Source organism: Lutjanus erythropterus, chromosome 10, assembly GCF_056507025.1.
Source record: "Lutjanus erythropterus isolate fLutEry1 chromosome 10, fLutEry1.hap2, whole genome shotgun sequence".
In the NCBI taxonomy this organism is placed as follows: domain Eukaryota; kingdom Metazoa; phylum Chordata; class Actinopteri; order Lutjaniformes; family Lutjanidae; genus Lutjanus; species Lutjanus erythropterus.
The window spans coordinates 596,798-621,033 of NC_139326.1; the positions used below are offsets into that span (position 1 = coordinate 596,798).

Here is a 24,236-nt window from a genome sequence, read left to right on the forward strand (position 1 = left end):
GTTCCTCCTCACCCTCAATGTTTAACTTCGTCCTCATCCTCAGTGTTCCTCCTCACCCTCAATGTTTAACTTCCTCCTCACCCTCAGTGTTTCTCCTCCTCACCCTCAGTGTTCCTCCTACTCACCCTCAATATTTAACTTCAATATTTCACCCTCAATATTTAACTTCTTCCTCACCCTCAGTGTTTCTCCTCCTCACCCTCAGTGTTCCTCCTCCTCACCCTCAATGTTTAACTTCCTCCTCACCCTCAGTGTTCCTCCTCCTCACCCTCAGTGTTCCTCCTCCTCACCCTCAATGTTTAACTTCTTCCTCACCCTCAGTGTTCCTCCTCCTCACCCTCAGTGTTTCTCCTCCTCACCCTCAATGTTTAACTTCCTCCTCACCCTCAGTGTTTCTCCTCCTCACCCTCAATGTTTCACTTCCTCCTCACCCTCAGTGTTCCTCTTCCTCACCCTCAGTGTTTCTCCTCCTCACCCTCAGTGTTCCTCCTCCTCACCCTCAATGTTTAACTTCCTCCTCACCCTCAGTGTTCCTCCTCCTCACCCTCAATGTTTAACTTCCTCCTCACCCTCAGTGTTCTTCCTCCTCACCCTCAATGTTTAACTTCTTCCTCACCCTCAGTGTTCCTCCTCCTCACCCTCAGTGTTCCTCCTCCTCACCCTCAATGTTTCACTTCCTCCTCACCCTCAATGTTTCACTTCCTCGTCACCCTCAGTGTTTCTCCTCCTCACCCTCAATGTTTCACTTCCTCCTCACCCTCAGTGTTTCTCCTCCTCACCCTCAATGTTCCTCCTCCTCACCCTCAGTGTTCCTCCTCCTCACCCTCAGTGTTCCTTCTCCTCACCCTCAGTGTTTCTCCTCCTCACCCTCAATGTTTAACTTCCTCCTCACCCTCAGTGTTTCTCCTCCTCACCCTCAATGTTCCTCCTCCTCACCCTCAGTGTTCCTCCTCCTCACCCTCAGTGTTTCTCCTCCTCACCCTCAATGTTTCACTTCCTCCTCACCCTCAGTGTTTCTCCTCCTCACCCTCAGTGTTTCTCCTCCTCACCCTCAATGTTTCACTTCCTCCTCACCCTCAGTGTTCTTCCTCACCCTCAGTGTTTCTCCTCCTCACCCTCAATGTTTAACTTCCTCCTCACCCTCAGTGTTTCTCCTCCTCACCCTCAGTGTTCCTCCTCCTCACCCTCAGTGTTTCTCCTCCTCACCCTCAATGTTTCACTTCCTCCTCACCCTCAATGTTTAACTTCCTCCTCACCCTCAGTGTTTCTCCTCCTCACCCTCAGTGTTTCACTTCCTCCTCACCCTCAGTGTTCCTTCTCCTCACCCTCCTCACCTCTGCAGTGGGAGTCTCCTCTCAGCAGCAGCAGCAGGCAGCAGATCTCCAGCAGCTCCACTCTTCCTCCCATCATCCTCCTCTTCCTCTTCTGCTGGAGTAATTAAATGTCACCGGACAGTCCTTCTCCTCCTCCTCCTCCTCCTCAGCTGCTTCTTCTTCTTCGCGGTATTATTAGTGTAGTTGTAGTTTTGACGGATGTCTTCCAGCCGTGTCCCCCCGCGCAGCCTCATGCTAACACCCAGCGGTGTTTCTCTTCCTCGGCCGAGACATGATCTCGTCCGTCCCGGCGGATGATCCGGTGTCTCCGGCGGGATTTTAGTTCGACACCCTGATCCAAGATGTCCACCGGAAGTCTGAGGTCTGAAGTTAAATCTGTAGAGAGTGTGAGAGAGTCGGGAAAGTGTGTCCTCTCCGTGTACAGATCACGATTTCTCTCCTTGTAAACTCGACTAGAATCTAAACCAGAGCCAAGTCACCGGAAACGCTCTCCAAGTCCTGGGAGGAACTTCAAAATAAGAGCACCGCTATCAAATAAATGAATCAATAAAAAGAGAACGGAGAAAACATTGCTTTTTTAATGTCTGCAGTTCAGAATAAAAACAGTAATGTTATATAAATATTATATTTTAACTCATATTATGATGATTACTTTATTTAACTATTTTTATAAATGATATGTAACAATATAAACACTTAAAATCTGTTCAGCCTTTTTAAAAACATGTTTTCCTTTTTTTTTTTTTTACATTATTTGTTTGTTGTTTACCCTTTAAAGGAACAGTTCACCTCCACAAAAAAACATTTATTTCCCCTCTTACTTTAGTTAGTTGATCAGTTGTTTGGTTCATAAAATATCATAAAATGGTGAAAAATCAATCCTGTTACAATTTGTAAACTGAAGCATGATTGGACCTTTTTTTTCAACTAGTGATCTTTCTGACAATAATTTTTCCACTAATCAATTAGTTGTTTGGTTCATAAAATGTCAGTTGATCAAAGTCCAGGATGATGTCCTGAAATGTCTTGTTTTGTCCACAACTCAAAGAATTACTCTGCAGGTATTTTGATAATAAATTAGTCATTTTTTAAATTACAGGAAAAAAAAAAACACCTCCTGATTTCCTGATTTCAGCTTCTTAACTGTGAATATTTTCTGGTTTCCTTACTCCTCTCTGAATATCTTTGAGTTGTGGACAAAACAAGACATTTCAGGACATTGTCTTGGACATTTTTCACCTTTTCTGACATTTCATGGACCAAACAACTAATTGGTTAATTGAGAAAATAATCAACTGGTTCATTGCTGATGAAAATAATACTGAGGTAATCCAAAAGAAACAAAGTATCCAGTTACTTTACTAATTTAATACTTGGATTACAATACTGACTAATGACTACACAAAATATATTTTCTTAATTTTTCACAAAACATTTCAAGACAAGACTTTAATCTTTATTTCATTATGTTTATAATATCCCAATGCTGAAATGTGAACTTTTATTTTGAAGTCGAACTAGTTAAACAGGAAGTCACTCCCAGTTTGTTTCTGTTCACGTCAGAATAATCTCCAGCTGGAAAAGCTGTCTGAACCGCGCATGCGCTGCAGGTCGGGCTGTACAGTGAAGCGAAACGAGTCGGTGGACATCATAACTTTATAATAATGTGATGAGCAGGAAGGTGAAAGTGTTTCGGTTTAAAGTTCGACCTTCACACAAAACACCACCGGGACGTCCCGACACTTCAATCAAACGCACATTTAAAGCGTTCAGCCAATGAAAGAGAAGCGCTTGTAACAGAGATCGCTGATTGGATGAAGTTTTATCCCAATAAAGAAAACTATGATGCCTTCAGGTGTCTCTGGTAAACAGCAGCATATGTTCTGTATTATTATAATTTTATTTATTATTTTTATTAATTATTTTTTTTCCTCAATTTAATGAACAGATTCAAACTAAATGTCATTTCCAATCAAACTTTATACAGAAGAATCACATTAATCAATTAATTGATTTATTGACATACATCAGTTTATTGACTCGTTTATAGTCATTTAAAATGACTGATCTCTGCTGTGAAATGTTTTACAGTATAAATTTACTCCTGTCTTATTTAAAATAAATAAATAAATTAATTAATCAGATTAAATCTGCAACTAACAAAATGAGTCCACTGTTGACTAAGGAAATAATCAATCATTTAGTTAACATGTTTGAAAAATGTTGATTAATTATGAGGCTTAATTTATCATTTGCACATCATACATGTATCTTCATAAAGACCCAGTTATTTAATATAATATTTCTATTTTATCTTATTTATGTGGATTATTTATGTAATTTAAGTTAACATGATTTTCTTTTCTTTTCACAAAAAGCGTAATAGTTCAACAACAATGAGTAAAAAAAGCACAAAGGAACCGGGATGTTTGTGGAACCGTTTGCACTGAGGATGGATGTTACAAGTTAGTGGCCACCTACATGGAAACTTTGGTGGCTCTTTTTTACTTCACAGTCAAATATTTCACTTCAGAAATCTTGTCCCAACCCAAAGAAACAATGAAAATACAGATTAAACATTTTCTCTTAGAAGAGTCAAAGTCATCATGTTATATTTTACTATTGAATTGATTCGATCAGTCGCTCCAGGATTTTACAGGCTGTGTTTGGGGACCGCTGTGGCCTAAACGTCTGATTTCACAGCAGCTTTTCTTACATCAACAACAACAAAAAAAAAAAAGAATGTTTTTTTGGAATAAAATTGTGGGAGCAAGTGAAAATTGCAAAAGAATGTTGCTTTTTTTAAAATAATAATAATAATAATAATAATAATAATAACAATAATAATAATAATAATGATAATAATAATAATTCACCAAAAATTTTAAGTAACTGTAACAAAAAGGCTCATGATTACAAAAGTTCAAAAACTCAGAAAAATAAAATCTGCTTTATTTGCAGATTAAGATGTGCAACAGAGCAAAACCAGCAAGAAATGTCAGTAAAATTAGTGGAAAACTTGTTGGGATTTGGACAAAACTGCAAAGCATGAATGAATCTGGATGAAATACTGTGATCACATCTTCCTGGAGGGACTGACTGTTATTGTTGTACTGATGTTAATTGATCTCATGTTAGTCCCTGTATTTGCTAGATTGAGTGTATGAGCAGGTTTGTATTGAGGAAACAGCGCCTCCTACTGTTGTAATTGAGAAATGAGCTGAAAAGGCTGATTGGTGAGGAGAAGGAAGCTGCCTACAGTCCGTTTGCACCAATACAGCTACCTTCACTGTTAATTTGAATTTCTCAGATAGTTTCTTGGACTCGTCTGTGAATCCTAATTTTGTTCTGCAAAAGGATTTTCTTTTTGTGAAGGATTTTCTTTTGCTGTGTAAAAGGAGGATTATTTGTCGGCTTGAAGAGAAAAGTAAAAAGTCAACTGTTCTTGTGACTCCGTGTGGTTTTGTAAGAGAACCTTCAGTGTGAGATGGACTTACAGTGAAACATTACAAAAACAGAATGCGTTGAAAAAAAAAAAAAAACTAGATAGGCAACCAAGTGTCTCAAGTTGAAATGAAAGAATTTGCCATCACACATTTACTTTGAACTTTTACAAGTTACAAAAGCAAATTTATTATTTTTTGATTAACAGATGAAGACAATTAAAATGTAAATGTTTTATCATAATATATGAATGAAAACACCCCAACTTTCCCCAGAATGAACTGAAAACAAAGAAGAAACCTGCTTATTATTCAATGCTGCCATTAAAGAACCAGTCCGATGATATTTTAAATTTTGCTTCTTGTAAACAAACCTCAAACCAGCAGTCAGTGTATCTATAAACAGGTACTGTGCAAATATCAGTCTGATGTATCTTGTTCCTCTGTGCCACAGAGCTCCAAAACCATTAAAAACACATCAGTGATTTTAGGAAATGACTGAGCTTTTTCAGCCAAGCTAGCAGAGCATCAAAGTCAGTCAACAGCTTTGTGGTGATCTGTCCTTTAGTTGTTGAGATGTTTCAGTCTGGACTAGTTTCACACAGCTGGAGGAGAAACAATTCAGTCAAATGACAGAAAATGGTTTCACAATTACTTTGATAATTTTTAAGCGGAAATACCAAACATTTTATATTCCCAGCTCAAATTCAAATATTTGTTGCTTTTATTCAACAGATTATGTAAAAAATTTAATATTTTGAAGTTTTGTCTTTACAAAACAAGTCATGTGATGAATTTACTTTTGGCTCTAGGAAATTTTGTTGGACATTAGTTTACAAAACATCCTAAAATACTAAATAAAATAATAGTTGCAGCCCTCATTTCATACACAAAATTATGGTCCTAAGAGGATGAATCCTAATTTTTATATCTTATAAAGATCCCCTACATACAAAACTCTGTAACTTTGTTATTTTGTTTAGGATAATTAGCTCATGTAAGCACACTAACACAATAAACTAAGATAGTGAAACTGCTAAACATCGACATTCTGAACTTGTTAGCGTGCTGATGTTCTTGAAAGAACAACTGTACCTGCTGCTAGCATGGCTGTGGACCCAGTCTTAGTGAGATATTAGTAAAGATTTACATGTTCAATAAAAAGGCCTTGGAGCTGAGAGTTACAGGCAGGAAAGTCAGAAAGTACTTAAAGACACATCGCTGGTTTTGATGAGCACATGGGATTTGTTGAACAGTCAGCATGAGCCTGATTGCCCAACAGTATTCAAGTTGACTGATGAAAGAAATTTGTTTTCCATTTGCAGGATTGTTCTGAACAGCTGTTAAATTAGTTTGTTTCTGAAAATTATTTGTGTGCCAAAGGTTACCAAACATTCATTTTTTAAAAGTGAATATTTTGCCCCCTTCAATGATTTTTTGATTCAGATACCATGTGCTAAATTACAATTTACAGATGTGTCCATTGGATCAAATTGTTGAAAAATGAAAAAAGTAAATTACAAGTTATAGTTCTGGATACATTTTGACACAACATATTGCATATTACTGAGGTGTTGTTACTGTCTGCTGATGTTCTAAATTTTTCTTTTTGCAATAAATCTTATAAGCAGAGTGAAACCAACAATGAACTTGTCCTGCTGACAACAACTGTGGATCACAGCCTGATGCACTCGTGGCTAAAAAGGCTCTATAGTATTTGGGATTTGTTGAACAGCCAGAACCTGTCCACAGTTTTTGCCAGTTGTAGTTGTGAACAGTTCTCAGCTTCTCTGACTCAGCTGCCGGTACAGTTGGATGGTCAGGAGCTGAACGTCACTATCTCCGGGTTTGATGTCAATGGCTCTCAGGAAGCAGCCCAAGGCATCGTCCAGCTTCCCTTCGCTGTAGTTCTCCTTCCCTCTGCTCACCAACGAGTCATAGCTGTCGACCTCAGAAGGGAAAATGTCTTTTGTGCTGACTGTGTCAGCGGTGCACTGATCCATTCTCTCAGAGGAGGCTAGCTCAGGCTCACTGGTTGATTCTTCCAGGTTACTGCTCATTTCCCCTCCAGACTCATCAACAGCATCAGCTGACTCAGAGTACTCCTCCTCCTCCTCCTCCTCCTCTCCCTCTGTATTTAATGTCTCCCCGATGGTCTCCTCCAGCTGAAGCTCATCATGGGTTGAACCAATGATGTCCTCTTCAGCCTCATCAGAATGCCTCTCTGAAATGTCATCATCTTCATCCTCCATGTCTTGGTTGTGGTTCTCCATGTCCTCGATGATGGACTGGAGGAGGGACCGGCGTGAAGCCACAGAGGTGTTTCCTCCAACGCTCTTTCTTGACCGGAGAGGAGTGGAGCCAGCGGGCACTGATTTGGGAGTGGAGGCACCAAGAACCTGGAAGGAGTTGTCAAGTTGACTCCTGCTTAACTCCTGCCTACCACCACCACCACCATCATCATCGTCATCATCATCATCATCTTCACTGTCGTAAATCACAGCTGCTCTTTTCTTCTTGGTTGCTACAATGGAATCATTCATTGACTCGTCCATTTCAGAGGTGTGGACGTTGTTGAGGCTTTGACCAAGTGTTTCTTTATGCTGTCTCTCAGAAAGGGATTTATTTACATCAAAACTTTCCTCCATCAGCAGCTGTGAAAGCAACTTCCTCTCGTCTGCTTCAGTCTCCTGATGGTCCAGGACATCATGGTCTGAGAACATGTCGCTGTCCTCAAGTTGTAGATTGAAGTTGCCTTCGAAGGATTCAAGCCCTGTGCTGACTCTGGATGATGTGTCTGCTTTGAAGCTTGAATTGGACACTTGCAAGATTGAAAGTCTTTTGTTCTGCAGGGGAGTGACATGTGCATATCCCAAGTCCATCTTGGAGTTGTATTTTGTGTGTGAGGTTCCATTTAGTTGCTCTTCTTCATCGACTGCTGTAATATACGCCAGGCTGTCATCACCTGCTGAAGGAGCTGCGTCCTGAGGCACTGCAGACTGATTCACTGACATATCTGCCACATCACCTGCCTCCGACATCACCAAAGACTCCTCAATCACCCCTGGAGGTGAGGCGTCTGCTGCTGCTAAGTAACTCCTCTCCTGCTTGAAGGACTGCTGTTTTGGGGAATCCACATCCTGGTCAGCAAGCTTGTCTTTGCTTAATTCTACAACAGGTTTCTCTTCTGCCATACTGTCATCTGCAGTTAGATCAATAACTCGGTCACTTGTATTCTGCTGGCCATCCTCCTTGCCAGAGCCAGACTGGTCTGACTCCACCACAACCAGTGAGCCATTAAGTTTGCTGTCATCTTGTGGATAGGAAGGACTCGGTCTTGGATTTCTTGGTTTCCTCTCATGAGACCGTTCTCTGTTGTTGTTCTCTACTGGTTGTCGGAGCCAAGCTGGTTCTGTGCTTGATGCCATGCTCTCTGTCAGCTGCATCTGTAACTCTGACTCAGCCTTCATGAGTTCCTGAGCCTTCTGGACCCTCCCTTCAATGTAGTGGTGCTCTTGGTCCTCCGGGGTCTCATCCTGGTTGACATCAAGGGAAAACATCAGGTCGTGGTCAGAGATGCCAAACATCTCCATGGCATGAAGGTGAGCAATGTGTTCATCTAGTTTAGGATCTGTCAGTCGGTGTCTGGAGTGCAGAGCCTGAAGTTGCATCTGTGTGGACGAGGACCGTGCGTCCTCCAGAGTGAAGAGCTCCTTCAACTCCTGCTTGCTGAAGTACCGAAAAGGGTTCTTTTTATCTCCAGTGTTCTGTCTGATGAGGGAGTCTTTGAAAACCTGCCGTCTGTAGATCTTCTCCTCCACCGTGCCGCAGGTGATCAGCCTGTAGATGATCACGTTTTCAGTCTGGCCGATGCGGTATGCCCTGTCAACAGCCTGGGCATCTGTGGCTGGGTTCCAGCTGGGGTCGTAGATCACAACTCGGTTTGCTGCTGTCAAGGTGATGCCAACTCCTCCAACCTGAGTAGTCAGGAGGAAGACTGAGTAACGCTTGTCTGTCTGGAACAGAGTGATGCGCCTCTCTCTCTCTGCAATTTGTGTTATTGTGCCATCCAATCTCATTACTCTGAAGCCTCTGTTGCCCAGGATACGTTCAATGATGTCAAGCACTTTCCTGTAATGCGCAAAGACCAGGGTGCGGTGGCCTTCTTGTCTGAGCCTTTCAAGAAGTGCAAACAGAAAGACAAGTTTCCCAGACTCAGATATTAAGGTGTCATCAGGAACATTGGAGATGCTGTGAGCTGCGTCCGTCTCCACATCATCATTCTGCTGAGTTTCAGTGGTACTTTCCTCCAAGCCTAACTTGGCTATGGCTGCGGTAGAAAGCAGTCTTGGGTGGTCGCACAGTTTTTTCAGAATGGTTAATTCAGCTAGAGGTGATCTGGTGGTCAAGAGCAACTCTTTGATGTGGTCCAGTGAGATGAACTGCCTGTATATGTCCTCCTGAACAGAGCTCAGGTAAGTCCACACAATCAGGTCGTTCTTTCTCGTAAGTGTGGGCATGATTGCTCCAGAGTCTGTTAGAGGGTCTGGGACCTGGCTGTCCCTGTTGTCTGAATCTTCCTCTTTGCATGGATGTGCGCCATTCATTTTGTTTTTCTGTACTTCTGATTTTGTCCTGCGGAGGAAGTAGGGTTTTATTATAGCCATGAGGTTCTCAGACATCCGGGATCCGAGAGCCTTTTCCCCTGGAGTGGCGTCTCGTTCTCTGGCACGGGTGATGGGGTTCTCATACTCCGCTTTGAATGTTTTAGATGTGCCAAGTAGAGTGCCTTGACAAGCAAAGTCAAAGAGAGCCCACATTTCTCTCAGGTTGTTCTGGACTGGAGTGCCTGTGAGAAGAACTCTGTTTTTTGAAGGTATTGCGTAGGCACTTTTGGCTGTTTTGGTGGTTGTGGTTTTTATCTTGTGTGCCTCATCAAGGATCATGTAGTCCCATGTGAACTCTCTGCCATGGTATGATGACAGCTGCTGCCAGTTATTCATTAGCATGGTATACGTAGTGATGATGACGCCACCTCTCCTCTGAACTTTCTCCAGATTTCTGGTCCTTTCTCCTTTGCTGGTACCGTGAAACTCCTTGACCCTCATTCCAGGAGTCCATTTGGCAAACTCCTTGGTCCAGTTTGTGATGAGAGATGTTGGCATGATCAGCAGTGTGTGTTTAACCAGCTCGTTATCGTACATACCAGAGAGGAATGATATCACCTGGATGGTTTTACCAAGGCCCATGTCATCAGCCAAGAGCCCACCTTTACGTCCATCTCTGTACAGACTGTACAAGAAGGCAACTCCGTTTCTCTGGTAGTCATAGAGCTTGTCATACAGGTCTTTGAAAAGCATTAAACCGCTGCCGTTTACGTTAACAAACTCTTCATCCTCGTCCTCAGAATCATTCTGAGAAAGAAGTTCTTCGACTTTCTTTATCCTGTTTTCAAGTTTTTGACTCGGGTAGATGTTGTATGCCAACTTGAAGAACTCCAGAGCTTTGTTCATGTCTCCTTGTCTGGCAACATCTTTACCATCTTGAATAAATCTGTAAGGAACAAAAATCACCAGGTTATTGATAAGACAATATTACATGTTTTCAGTCTTCTGAAGGTGCTGTTGATAAATATGATCTTGGGTGGTTGATAAATCGTAGCTGGTAGTTTATAAGTTACTGTGACAAAAAACTCGGGGGTCTGTGGTCTAATGTGCATCATTGTGGGGGTCTTTGACCTGAAAAGGTTTGAGTTCAGATACTCCACAGTCCTTCTGCAGAAGTACCTGCTGGGGCACATGTACCCCTGATATTTGATGTCTACACGTGTTGTCAGAATTACCCAGAATCAGGTGATAGAGAATGAACTGCTAGAACAGGAGAAATCAGAAAAATTACCACATTAACTGGGGCTGAAGGATTTTAAAAAATAATAAAAAATCTAAATGCAATTATTTCGATCTGTACCAAACAATGTGGAACTGCAATGATTTGTTGATTAACCAATCAGCTGTCAGCTATTAAAGTACTTGTCAACAATTCTGATAATGACATAATGAATTGTGGACAAAACAAGACATTTGAGAACGTCGGTAAACACTGATCAATATTTTCTGTCATTTTATAGACCCAACAACTAATTAGTTAGTGGAACTATTGCCAGACTGATCACTAGTTGAAAAATAAGTCCAAACATGTGAAACAGGTGGCACGTACACACATGTACATCTGTGTGCTCCACCTGTTTCACATGATTGAACCCATTTTTCTATCAACAAGATTGTGACAGAATTAATTTTCTGATATTTTATGGATCAAAAAACTGATTGATCAATAATAAATATGACTGACAGATTAATCGATACTAGGGGTATAACAACGCATCATGAGACAGTTAAAAATTGATACCAATGTGTGATGACTGAAATCGATTGAGATGAAAACTGAATCGTGATGCCATTTTTAAAAAGCAGAGCGTGTATGACTGCATGAGTCCGGCCCGACCCGGACAGAAAAGGGTCTGTGGCCTTCTGACAGAGCTGGTTGATATACCGTGCATAATTCTGCGCGCTTCAAACTTCAGAAACACTTTCAAATTCTGTTTCCTACACCCACAGTAGTGTTAGCAGAACGGAGGAGTGAGGGTGAGGGGAGGAGATGAGGATGCTATATTGCCCGCTCTCACACTTTCACTCCTCAAACCAGGAGATGTGTCTCTTCGCTTTGAAAATCTTTTCTCTTTGTTTCCTCCCGGTAAATCTGCCGTCATGCTCCCATCGCTTGTGCTCCTGGTATACCTACGTTTTAAAGGTGATGAGAGCTGACTTACTGGTTTATTGCATGTTTGCCCTAAACTTGCTGGGGAATTAATGAGGGCACTTAGACACATCTGACAGGTGCATCCCACTGTGCACTGGTGGGGCGAGGGGCAGGACAGGATAAGATACCCCTGCACTCCTGGAGCACCTTCAATAAATTAAATCCATTGCGCCTTGCGCTTTAGATCAACGTAAGACAGGACCCAATGTGAAGATGGTGAGAAGATCACAGACAAGATTAAGGCTGCGTGCAAATATTACAAGAGGTCGATGAGCTACACAAGTAGCACAACCAACATGATGCATCATGTCACCTGGCAGCATAGTGAGAAGCTCAAGTCAACACTGCCTGAGCAAACAAACTGTTAAAAGGACAATCCACACCAACAAGCAGATTTTCAAACTAGGAAAACATGCAAATCTTAGTTTATTTTAAGAGATTTCATTTCATTTAGTTATATTGATTCATTTATTTTTTGTTATTTAAGATAAAATATAATTTCAGTGGCACTTTTAAGAAGAGGACATATGGATTGTTTTGCACAGTTGACTCTACATCAGAGAAAAACAAAAAATAATGAAGTTTGAGTTTCGCAGCTACACCCTACCTCACACATGTTGTGTTTTTTGTCTGAGAAATAATTAAGGGGATATTTTTTCAGTCATAATTTGTCTACAACTTCATTCTGTTAAAATAAAAATTGTGAAAAAATCATATTGTGAAGCCAATATCGGAAATTGTATCGAATCATGAGTTGAATGTATCGTTACATCCCTAATCGATAATGAAAATAATCATTAGTTGCAGCCCTCACATACACATATATTTGGAAGGGATCTTTATTATTATTATTATTCTTGAACACAGTGAATTTTATTTCTGAGAATTACCTGTGGTACGTCTCCATCTTGTCATCTGTATCCATGGACAGAGACCTGTGAGGACAGAGTCAAGGACAGACACATCAGTACATTTATACACAAGATGCATCAACACAGATTCAAGACTGTAATAGATATAGGATCAAATATCCCCCTGAGACAGTAATAAAACATCAAAGCAGTAAACGTCGACTTGCCTCAAAACATCACAACATGTATCACAATTTTTTTTTAGAAAAGCTGCTGTGAAATTAGACATTTTACTGGCACTGAAAAGATCAGTGCTCTTTTCAATTTAATTGTATTATTTTGTGCTTGTTTTGTTAATTGAGCTTGAGCTCCAAAAAGATTTTGCCTTTTTGTGCACTTCATCTACAAAAACAAACAAAAATCACAATTTTCACTTGTTCCTGCAATTTAATTGCAGAAACAAGTTTTTAGAAAAGCTGCTGTGAAATCACATTTCAGGCTGCAACAATTCCCAAAAACTGCTCTTGAAATCCAAGAGGGACTGAAAATTGTTCAGTAGTTTCACTTAATTGCATCAAATGCAAACTGAGAGAGCACATAATAAAAATGCTCTGAATCATAAACAGCCCATCATATCCTTTGATAATGGAGCATGGAGTGAAAAAATGAGTGCAGACAGTGAGGAAATTGTTCATTTAAAATATGTGCAGGTCAGCTCACCAGCATGGCAAGTTTCTGTTGTTTTTAAAAGACTACTGTGTGTCTTAATAAATAAAGTAGTTAAATTCAACCTTTTTCTCATTTTCTTTTGGAAAAGTTGGTCATAATAACTGATCAATAATTACTGATAGACAGTGATGAATTTTTCAGCTGTAACATCCAGCACTAGTCTGCAGTGTGGAGGTTTCCTTAAAGTGACTGAAACAGATATCAGAGTTGTATTTGCTTTGACTGCACAGCATCGGTCATTTGAAGAGAAGCCAAATCACTTTCCTTCAATACTACAAAATTCATTGATCATATTAAGAACTGATATCCCAATCAGTAAGAAATTAGTAAAGAACAAAGAAAAAAAAAACTGTCAGCAGTTTTCTTATTTTGTCCAGTGAAAGTGTTGTATTAGAGCTGGGCAACATATCAATATTTTATCAATATGTGATGAGATAGATATCAGCTTAGATTCTAGATATCGTTGTATTGTGACATGACATATGTTTAGTCTTTTCCTGTTTTTATTTTGTTAAGAGTATATTATAGTGAAGTGATATGATTTTCTGAACAGACTATTCTAGCTGTTCTATTCTTCATCTTTACCCACTAAGTAATTATATCCACATTACTGATAATTATTGATCAAAACTCACTGTGTAGGGATGTCAATGATTAATCATTAACCAATTTATCACTGTTAAGAACTTAACTGATTAAAAATGTATTGATCAATAATCTGGAAATAGCAGTACATGCACCTAATTTGATATTGTTTTGTCTAGTCAAGACATTTGTTGAATAAAGAAGAAGGAAGAAACTTGAATTTAAAATGAGAAAAATGGACAAAAGTTGCAACCCTACTGTTAATATTTTTTGAAAGTACCAACAGTCATATCAGTAATATTGATATCACGCCATTTGGTCAATAATATTGTTATATTTGATTTTGTCTATATCTATATAGTAATAATACAACAAATTTATTTTTTCACTTTAGCCACTTTTAACCTTTGTGTAGCTGTTGTTTTTATATTTGTTTCCTTTCACTTTTGTTTTGTGTCTTTTAAATGCAGTTTCACTAATGTTTTAACAATTTATTGACTTGCTTTTACCTTTTATTTTTATGACCTCAAATACAATTTTAATATTTTATTTTAATGTATTTCTATGCTCTGGTAAAACACTTTGAATTGCCTTGTGTCTGAATGGTACTACAGAGATAACTTTGTCTTTGGACACAACATGTCGTCAGTCACGACCTACATGATCAATAATTATCGATATTGACCGATATGAAACTTCAGTATCATGATAGGTTTTTCAGCAACATCTGCAGACGGTTCACATTAACACACATGAACATTTCAACAGTTTACAGTCAGCAAAGTTAAATGTCAAATGTATAGAAGTTAGTGATATCTATCTAATATCTGTGTTTTTTAGCGTCACAGCACAAAACAAATCCACCTGGACCAGAAACGGCTCACTGTTAGCCTCTCAGTAATGTTAACCAGCAGTACATTAGCACTGGTGCTAACTGTTAGCCTCTCAGTAATGTTAACCAGCAGTACATTAGCACTGGTGCTAACTGTTAGCCTCTCAGTAATGTTAACCAGCAGTACATTAGCACTGATGCTAACTGTTTGCCTCTCAGTAATGTTAACCAGCAGTACATTAGCACTGATGCTAACTGTTTGCCTCTCAGTAATGTTAACCAGCAGTACATTAGCACTGATGCTAACTGTTTGCCTCTCAGTAATGTTAACCAGCAGTAGCTACATTAGCACTGATGCTAACCCAGTCGTGACACTTTCATTAACATTAGCTTTACTCACTTTTCCAGTTTTTCGGAAATCTCCGAAACTCCGCCGCTGTGTTGAGAAACCTCCATCCTGGCGACGTCAGCTTCTCACCACTACGACGAGCAAAACAGACCCGCTGTATGAACGCGTTTTTCGGACAGAATCTGAGACATACACCGGTGTGATGGAAGAGTGTGTGTTGTTGCGTTTGAACCCACAACTTTTCCCCCCGCCATTTTCTTCCAGCCTATCAGAGAGGACGCTGTAGTGACGTTAGACGAGATTGTCCAATCGAGAAAATAGACACCTATAGTGGGCGGAACCAGGGTAAATCATAGCCAATGAGCAGGCAGGAAAAGGGACATACCGCATGACACCACAGTTGTGTCTAGATGGGAACCTCGGACACGCAAAAGATCTCGCGAGAGTGTCATTTTAACCCAACCCGTGATCTTTCCCTAAACATATAAAAGTGTTTTCTGCCCGCAGATCTGTTCACATCCTCACCACAGTAGCAGTCACATCATGAAACATAATTATTTTGTACAACTTGAAAAGCGAAGAAACAAAGCGAGTAGATCTCGCGAGAACTTTGCAACTCAAGGGTTCCCTTCTCGAAACGACCGGACAAGCGGAGTTAGAGGATTCCAACAGGTTTTCTAGGGGATTTCCTTTTGGAAATGTGGAAATTTCACCAGCGTTTCAATAAAGGTAGGAACAAATAAGCAACATCAACATGTCTCCCCAAACAAATAATGAATGATGTCTGAACCTAGCTTATGGTGATGAATCCACGGGTTCCATATCACGATGTTATTATTATTATTATTATTAATTTTTATTATTATTATTATTATTATTATTATTATTATTATTATTATTATTATTATTAATTAATTAATTTATTTATTTATTTAATTTTTTAAAGTCTGTCTGACTGTCATTGATCAGTCATACTGATTTTATATTAAAGTGATTCAAAGTAAGTAATCGAGTTACATTACTTTAATATTGTGATCCTTGGATTACATTACTGACTACATTTTTTAACAGGTAATTAGTAACTGTATCAGATTACATTTTTAAAGTAACCCTCCCAGCACATCAGTGTTTATCAGATGAATTATTAATTGATTCTTTGATATTAATCATCAAATTAAATCCAGACTTACTAAAATCTGATCTCAATAGTGATCACATCTTCTATGATATCTGTGTTGTGACTGTGAGTATTTAAAAAGTCCAGCAGAGGGAGCAATTTAGCTGCACAGTGTTCTGCTCAACAGTCGTGAAACAGTCAGTCGGGTCAAACATTCAACAGTTAAAATCTGATTCAACCTCTGATTGGTTAATGGGCTCTAAACTGTGAAGTGAAATGACATGATTTTAATTTGTATTGATTTATTAGAACTATTGATGAATCATTAATATCTGTGAAGACAGATTATGGGATGATAAAGGGAAATTTATTTTATTATTTATTATTCTGATAATGAAATTACAGCAGATAAATGGAGCCTATAATAATATGTGATTTGACAGATTATGTTAAAACATTTCCAATAAATTCTTAAAAGCCAAACTGAACATTTTTAGTCAGAATTGCTCTCTGTTCTTTGCTTTAATCATCATAGTGACGTCAAAGTGTTTTATGTTGGTTTTTACAGTTACTAGTTTGTCCAGCTGTTCCTTCCTTTGATGTGCTCAATTTATTGATTGATTAATTTAGTGACAAAAAAGTTGTTGAAGTTTCCACCCAGTGAAGCATTTTTTCACTTTAGAGGCCGTGATAATGAACGTCCAGCTGTGTGAGGGCTGTGCAGGACCCACCCATCCATTTTCTGTAACGAAGGGCAGGACATCATACTTTATGTTAAAACTGTAATCCTGCTACTATTTTTCCTCTTTATTTTATTTGATAGTGACGATGTGATTTAACACAGTTCCAATACAGAGTATGAAACTGATGTGTTGCAGAGAATTCATACTGATTGATAATTTTCAACTCTTGTCTCTAATTTTAGGCAGAAGACCATCATTTCAACATTAATCAACATTATAATGAACATAATATAAACTGTATGGCACACACAGCTTGACTTTAACTGCAGCTGTGAGGATTCTTCAGCAGATTTTGGCGCAGATTTTTGCTTTTTGTCACAGCCAACTGCTGAAGGTAAATCCATCACATGCTGCAGGATTTCACCATGAAGTATTCTGGATAAAGTATAAATCCAGTGTTCTTGAAACTTTGAGCTTCACCTGGAATTTTGTCTGAGATTCTAAATGTGGGATCAAAGCTTTTATCCCTGCAGCTCAGCGCACAGTTTATATCTTCATAGTTTAATATTTTGAAGTATTTCCACACAGAGCTGCTGTCAGACATCATCTTGTGTGTCTCATTCAGATGGCAGAGACATAAGTTACTGGATTAGGTGCATTAATGATCAGAGGTGTTTGAGGTCATGGTACTTTGTGATTGTTAACTAATTAATTAAAGCGCTCGGTGTGCTTGGCTGATAATACATAAGAGAAACAAAACCCACACTACCCTAGATGAAAATTAAATCTTAACAATAATACAGCAACATGCTGTGACTTTTTGTGGTGCTTTCAAATACCAATTAAATGTATTGGTCTATGGCTATGACCCCCTCTAGTTCACCTATCACCTATGGAGCTGAAGATCAGCTGAAGACATTATCTACCTCCTCAACCGTGTCCATGCTCACCTGGACAAGCCAGCAAGCACTGTGAGGGTCGTGTTTTTTGATTTCACCTGGTTGTGGATCTGAAGAGGACCAAGGCACCGGCGACCTCTGTTTCAATCCAGGGGGTCAGTGTGGACCTTGTAGAGGACTATAAGTACCTGGGGGTACACACTGACAGTAAACCGGACTGGGCAAAGAACCCTGACACTCTCTACAGGAAGGGCCAGAGTCGTCTCTATTTTCTGAGGTGACTGAGGTCCTTCAACATCTGCTGGACTACGCTCAGGATCTTCTATGAGTCTGTGGTGGCCAGTGCTATCCTCTGTGCTGTTGCATGCTGGGACAGCAAGCTGAGTGTGGCTGACACCAAAAGACTCGACAAACTGATCCGCAAGGCCAGTGATGTTGTGGGGATGGAGCTGGACGCTCTGATGACAGTGTTGGAGAGGAGGATGCTGTCCAAGCTGCATGTCATCTTGGACAATGTCTCACATTCAGTAGGAGACGGATTCCTCCAAAATCCACCACAGAGCAGAACAGGAAGTCATTCCTACCTGTGGCGTCAAACTGTACAGCTCTTCCCTCAGTATCTGACACTCAGAGTAAATAAACTCTTAATCATTTATATCATGTCATCATCAGAAGCTCATTCATTCATTCATTTTCTGTAACCGCTTATTCCGTAAGGGTCGTGGAGGGTGGAGCCTATCCCAGCTGACTTTGGGTGAGAGGCGGGGTTCACCCTGGACAAGTCGCCAGTTCATCGCAGGACTGACACATAGAGACAGACAACCACTCACACTCACCTTCACACCTACGGACAATTTAGAGTCACCAGTTAACCTGCATGCATGTCTGTGGACTGTGGGAGGAAGCTGGAGAACCCGGAGAGAACCCACGCAGACACGGGGAGAACATGCAAACTCCGCACAGAAAGGCCCTGATCCAGCTGGAGGATCGAACTCAGGACATTCTTGCTGTGAGGCGGCAGTGCTGACCACTGCACCACCGTGACGCCCATCATCAGAAGAATCTTCATCAGAAGAATATTATTACTTATATTTCATCAATCATATGTGCAATACTGTCCTTTCAATATAGTTATGTGCAATAATTTCAACTATTACAGTTTTTCTCAATCAGAATTGAAATTCTCAAAGTTGTAAATGCTTTGGTACGTCCATGCAAATGATTATGTACAATTCTCTGCTGTTTCCTACGTTATCAATTGCTCATGTCATGTTGATCAAAATGTATTATAATGGCTCTCTATTGAATATTCTCACCCCCCACAACATTCAGGCATTAGTTCATCACATAAGTCTTTACATGCAAAATGGTTGAACAAGTTGTCATAATATGTCAAACATATTTCTATATATTTCCATTAGACTTTTTTTCTAAATCTGTCCTGAATTGGTAAATTGCTCCCAGGTGGATCTTGACTTTCTCTAACGAAGGGAAATGTGTGAAGCGTTAGATCAACCAATGATCAACCAGTTTTTTCAAACAGCTCAAACATGCATCTCATGAACCATCAACTGGCAAGTTTATATACAACCGGAGCACAACACGATGTTACGATGTCTGACAATGGAAGGACGAGGAACTGGACGGGGTCAACAGCCAGAATGCACAATGCACATATTTTCTAATATTTTATTTTTATTTCTTAAAAGCTTTATCTCTATACAATATTTCTATCTTAATTTCTATACTCTATATGCGTATATTTGTATAAATATATATACTTATATTCTAGTCTTTCTTGAATGGGTGCAACTGCAACACTAACAATTTCCCTCCCAGGATCAATAAAGTATTTCTGATTCTGATTTGCATTTTTTCCTGCTTTGACTCACTGCACCTCCAACTTTAACTTTCAGGGGGAATAAAAAGCCTCACAGTAAATGGCATTATGTCCCGGGTATTTTATTGTTGTATTATTTTAATTGTGTAATTTATTTGCATTTTTGCCTGAAATGTTTTAATCCTTGTTCAACCATGTGGAAAAAACAATAAAATATGATAAAACAACAGTCAGAAATGAACAGTCAAACAAACTCTTTATTTTAATATACTATAATAACTTTTATTGATTAAAATAACAGTGATGGAGAAAATACTTTAAACTTTTATATGTTAAACTCTTCCTGAGGGCCCCATCAAAGGGCCCCAGACCATCGATGAGCTCTCCTCTGCCTCCATGTGGAGGAAAATGTTCGTCTCTCCGGTTAGCTAACAAGCTAACATTATCTACAGCAACAGACAGGGCCTAGACTTCCAACATGGCTGCCTAAGGTGACGATGTCACCTGAACCTCGACCACGAGACAATTTAACCACAATGCTTTTCTACAAACTGAACTTTAAATTAAATGCGTACAAATACTACAGAGTTTATACTGAATCTGTCAGCAGCCGCTCTCCGCCGTCCTCCTCTTCTTCCCAGAATGCCGTGTTTTTCTCTGGCCCTGTCCCTGGCGGGGCAGACACACCCCCTGACCCTTGGCTTTGCCTCCTGAGTCTGCCCGGCTGACGGCGGTGCAGGACAGCCCTGTGTCACAGTCGCAGCGTCCCAGCTTCCTCCTCATCTTGGAGGAGCCTCGCAGCAGACAGGCCTCGCCCTCCACCGGGATCCTCTGACACCGTTTACCGGTCAGATAGCGGACGCAGCACAGACCGGCCGCACAGTCACCTGACCGCACGCAGCTCGACATCTCTGGAGCTGCAACACACAGAAACAAACATTATCACTGGTTCTACACATCATACAGGTCCTTTACTGCAGTGAAAGTGAAATACCACACTGTAAAAATATTCTCCTTGCATACTGTAATCACTATTACTATAATGTAATGGAGTGAAGTAGAGTAGAGTAGAGTAGAGTAGAGTAGAGTAGATGTCTGCAGCTGCATGAAGTGGCAATACTCAATTTAAAGTACCTCATATTTGTACTTACGTCAGTCTGTCCAGGAAGTTGTAATTGCAACAATTCATGCAAATTCAACCAATCCTGGTGAATTCTGCACGATCTTGGAATTTTGTCCAAACAAGCCTTCATGTAAACATCATACATCAACCAACTCAGCGTTTTGTTTTATTATTCACTTTTTTTTTTTGCATTTATAATTTCTTAATTTTGTCACAGGTTTGTCATTATTATTGACATTTATTTACGCTCTGTGTGGTTTGATTTTAACATCTTGTGCTGTTCTGACTGAGTTTGAGCTCCAAACAGATTCTGTTTCTTTGTGTAACACCCCTCTGCTGCACTTCTTTATCTACAAATATATACATATCATACACATATATGTATATGTACATTGAATTATACCAAAAAAAATCTCAGTTTTCTTTGATTTCCCTAAAAACATTGCAACCTGCTTTGCGATTGTTTTCTGAAAAGCTGCTGTGAAAACAGGCCTGTAAAATCCTGGAGGGACTCTTTCTTCCATGACAGCAGTGCACTCTGGGACTCGTAGTTTACTGCCAGTCACTCACCTTTTGTCCTGTTGAAGCCGTCGGCGTTGCTCTGTCTGTCTGTCTCTGTGTCTTCCTGTCTGTCCATCTGTCTGTCCACCTCTGTGTCCTGGAAGGACGGCCTCCTCTGAGCTCTGTTACTGCATGATCCTCCCCTCTGATTGATAGATCAATAGATCGACATATAGATGATTATTACAATATTTGATAGTGAACTTTAATTCTTGACCACAGAAATAGTTTGACATGATAATTCTAATAATTTCTGTCTTGTCACTGACCTGCGGTACGTCACAGTCGGGTGTGGAACATGGAGCTGTTGGTTCTCGATGGGAGTTGGAGTTTGTCTCCATCCGGCGCCGTACAGGACGTTCCACCTGGTCGCCATGGGAACGATCCTGACGCACAGGTCAGAGTGATATTAAAGCACAACTTCATCATACCTGTAACTAAATAAGCTGCTGGTACTAATTCTACAGAGCCTGGCTGCTGCAGTTTCTACTGAAAATAATAATTCACTCAAAGTTTTTCCTGCATTGATTAATAGTTTATCTCCCCAGGTTGCTGAATAAATAATTAATTTATTCCATCCGTTTAATAGCATTTAGCTCCTGTTGTGGGGGTGCATCTAACTTTTATTTTTGAATAATCTTCAATTAATCTGTTGATTATTTTCTTGATTAGTTATTCGGTCCATAAAATGTTGATCAAAATCCAAGATGACGTCCTCAAATGTCTCGTTTTGTCCACAACTCAAAGATATTCAGTTTACTGTCAGAGAAGATGAAAGAAACCAGAAAATATTCACATTTAAGAAGATGAAATCAGAGAATTTGGACTTGTGTTATTTAAAAAATGACATGAAACAATTAATAGATGATCAAAATAACTGATGATTAATTCAATAATCAAAAAAAATTGTTGCAGCTGTAGCATCAGGAACTGAAGTTACAGGTTTTTGTTTTTGTACTGTCTGTCAGAGGGGAACACCAACAGTGTTAGCAGCAAGCTAACAGCTAGCATGGGCTAGGAGACATTAGCCTTCAGGGCTTTCTGCCAGAAGGCTTCTGAACGTTCCTGATAGCCACAGAGCCCTCCCTCATCCTCATTTTGAGCTCATTTTTGTTGCTGAAAATGTTGGTGAAAACAAAGTGAAATCATTGCCCAATCAGAAAGCACCAGAAAAGCTGCCTTTAAGTCAGCTGACAGGAAGCCAACTGCACCGCCAGGACAAAGGCATCAGCAGAGACTGGAGACATGACCAGAGGGGCTAAACACATTTTATTCTTGCTTCAAATAATCCAGCTGAGAGCAAATATAAGTAAAGCTGCTGGGTCTGATAACAACCTGTCCTGTGTACCGAAAACATGAGCCAACCAGCTCGTAGATGTCATGACTGACATCTTTAACATGTCCAGAGATGTCAAAAGTCAGTTAACAAGTCAGACACTTGTTAAAAAATACTCTAGTCAACTCGTTTACTGCAATAAAAGTTCAGGCCCTGAAATCTCCTCAAAGTATAAAAGTAAAAAGTCGTCCTCTGAAGGACATTTCTACTGACTGTTTCTGTGCAAAGACAACTGAACTGAATCTCCATCTCTGTTTCAACTCGATACGTCTTTTATGTAGTTTTCTTCTTGTTATGATATTTTCATCTTGTTACATTATTTTTGTCTGGTTACATCTTTAATGTTGTTTTTGTTTTGTAACATTTTAAATGACCAACACACCAATCCTACAACCAACCAACCAAAAGTCAACTGTCAGAAAACAATGTCAGCAGAGACACACTGACCTGTCGGCATCAGTGGAGCTGAGGTGCTAAACAACCGGCTGATCAGCCACCAACCAACCAACAAACCAACCAACCAACCAACCAACCAACAAACCAACCAACAAACCAACCAACAAACAAACAAACTAACTAACCAACCAACCAACCAACAAACCAACCAACAAACCAACCAACCAACAAACCAACCAACAAACCAACAAACCAACAAACCAACCAACCAACCAACAAACCAACCAACAAACCAACCAACCAACCAACCAACCAACAAACCAACCAACCAACCAACCAACCAACCAACCAACCAACCAACCAACAAACCAACCAACAAACCAACAAACCAACAAACCAACCAACAAACCAACCAACAAACCAACCAACAATCCAAGGTTATTTGATAACTTCTAAAAGATAAAAAAAAAAAAAAAAAAAAGTATCGGGGCAAGTAAAAATAGACTGTGGGCAAGTAGATTTCTAAACCACTTGGTAGACTGGTCAAATGAAAAGTCTGATCTCATGCAAACCCACCACCCGAAACAACTGTGAGTTGGGCTTAAAACTCAAATCTATTGAATTAAGTTGCATTGAAATTTTAACTTTTTTGTATTTAAAGTGTGTTAACTTGTTGCATTTACTGAACGTATGTGAACTCTAATGAAAGAGTTTGTATAACACTGACTTTATTTAAGCTCTGATAACCTCCAACTTTCAACTTTATCAACTCAAAAAGAAACGTGTCAACCGATTGCCTCAAGTGTAACGTGGTATTTATAAGACACACAGTAAAGTTTTGTTGGTCTTACCGGCAGCTCGGAGCTCTGCGGCGGCGTCTCTTTGGAGGATCTGATGGTGTTAGAGTCCAGAGCCAGACCGCAGACCACAGACACACACAGGAAACTATGCCACATCCACATCCTCCAACCAATCGATCAATCAATCACACCTCTGTCTATAATGATCAATCACTTTTATCTCCTCTCACTCTGAGGGGAGGAAATCTGCAGAAATCCTCCTGTTTAAGCGCAGACTGACTGACTTTTGCAGCTTCAAGATGATTTTGTTCAATGAAAACTGATCTGGTTCTTCTTCTACCTGCTGCTCTTCTCTGCTTTAGTCTTAAAATAAATGCAGTTCTTAAAGAAAATCTGCAGGAAGTCTTCAGACTTGTTCTCTGATCCTCTCTCTGCTCTGTCTGCTGCCTTCAGGTGCGCATGTTTTTTATACCGCTCCCCTCCCCTCTGATCCTTCCTCTTTTGGCTGCCTGTCTCTCAGAAGTTTTGAAGGTGCGTTT

At 39.9% G+C, this 24,236-nt stretch overlaps 3 protein-coding genes across 4 annotated transcripts in view; all 3 read right to left on the bottom strand.

Moving 5' to 3' along the window:
- The window catches only part of adam9a (ADAM metallopeptidase domain 9a), a 29,047-nt gene extending 27,219 nt beyond the window's left edge, over positions 1–1,828 (bottom strand). For both annotated transcript variants that reach the window (XM_084727733.1, XM_084727732.1), the window contains exon 1: positions 1,335–1,828. In XM_084727733.1, the coding sequence (XP_084583859.1) occupies positions 1,335–1,410 (76 nt within the window). In that variant the 5' untranslated portion in view covers positions 1,411–1,828. The remainder of the gene's footprint in view (positions 1–1,334) is intronic.
- Positions 1,829–5,995: 4,167 nt separating this feature from the next.
- ercc6l (excision repair cross-complementation group 6-like) lies at positions 5,996–15,140 on the bottom strand. The gene is made up of 3 exons (XM_084727734.1): positions 14,994–15,140; positions 12,487–12,531; positions 5,996–10,330 (listed from the first exon to the last, which is right to left on the bottom strand). Exons 1-3 carry the CDS (start codon positions 15,047–15,049, stop codon positions 6,559–6,561), a joined length of 3,873 nt encoding a protein of 1,290 aa, XP_084583860.1. The 5' UTR covers positions 15,050–15,140; the 3' UTR covers positions 5,996–6,558.
- A 4,602-nt stretch (positions 15,141–19,742) lies between these two features.
- Positions 19,743–24,023, bottom strand: LOC146319709 (uncharacterized). Its single transcript, XM_084729392.1, has 4 exons — positions 23,749–24,023; positions 21,435–21,551; positions 21,175–21,310; positions 19,743–20,398 (listed from the first exon to the last, which is right to left on the bottom strand). Exons 1-4 carry the CDS (start codon positions 23,857–23,859, stop codon positions 20,085–20,087), a joined length of 678 nt encoding a protein of 225 aa, XP_084585518.1. The 5' UTR covers positions 23,860–24,023; the 3' UTR covers positions 19,743–20,084.
- Positions 24,024–24,236: the final 213 nt, after the last annotated feature.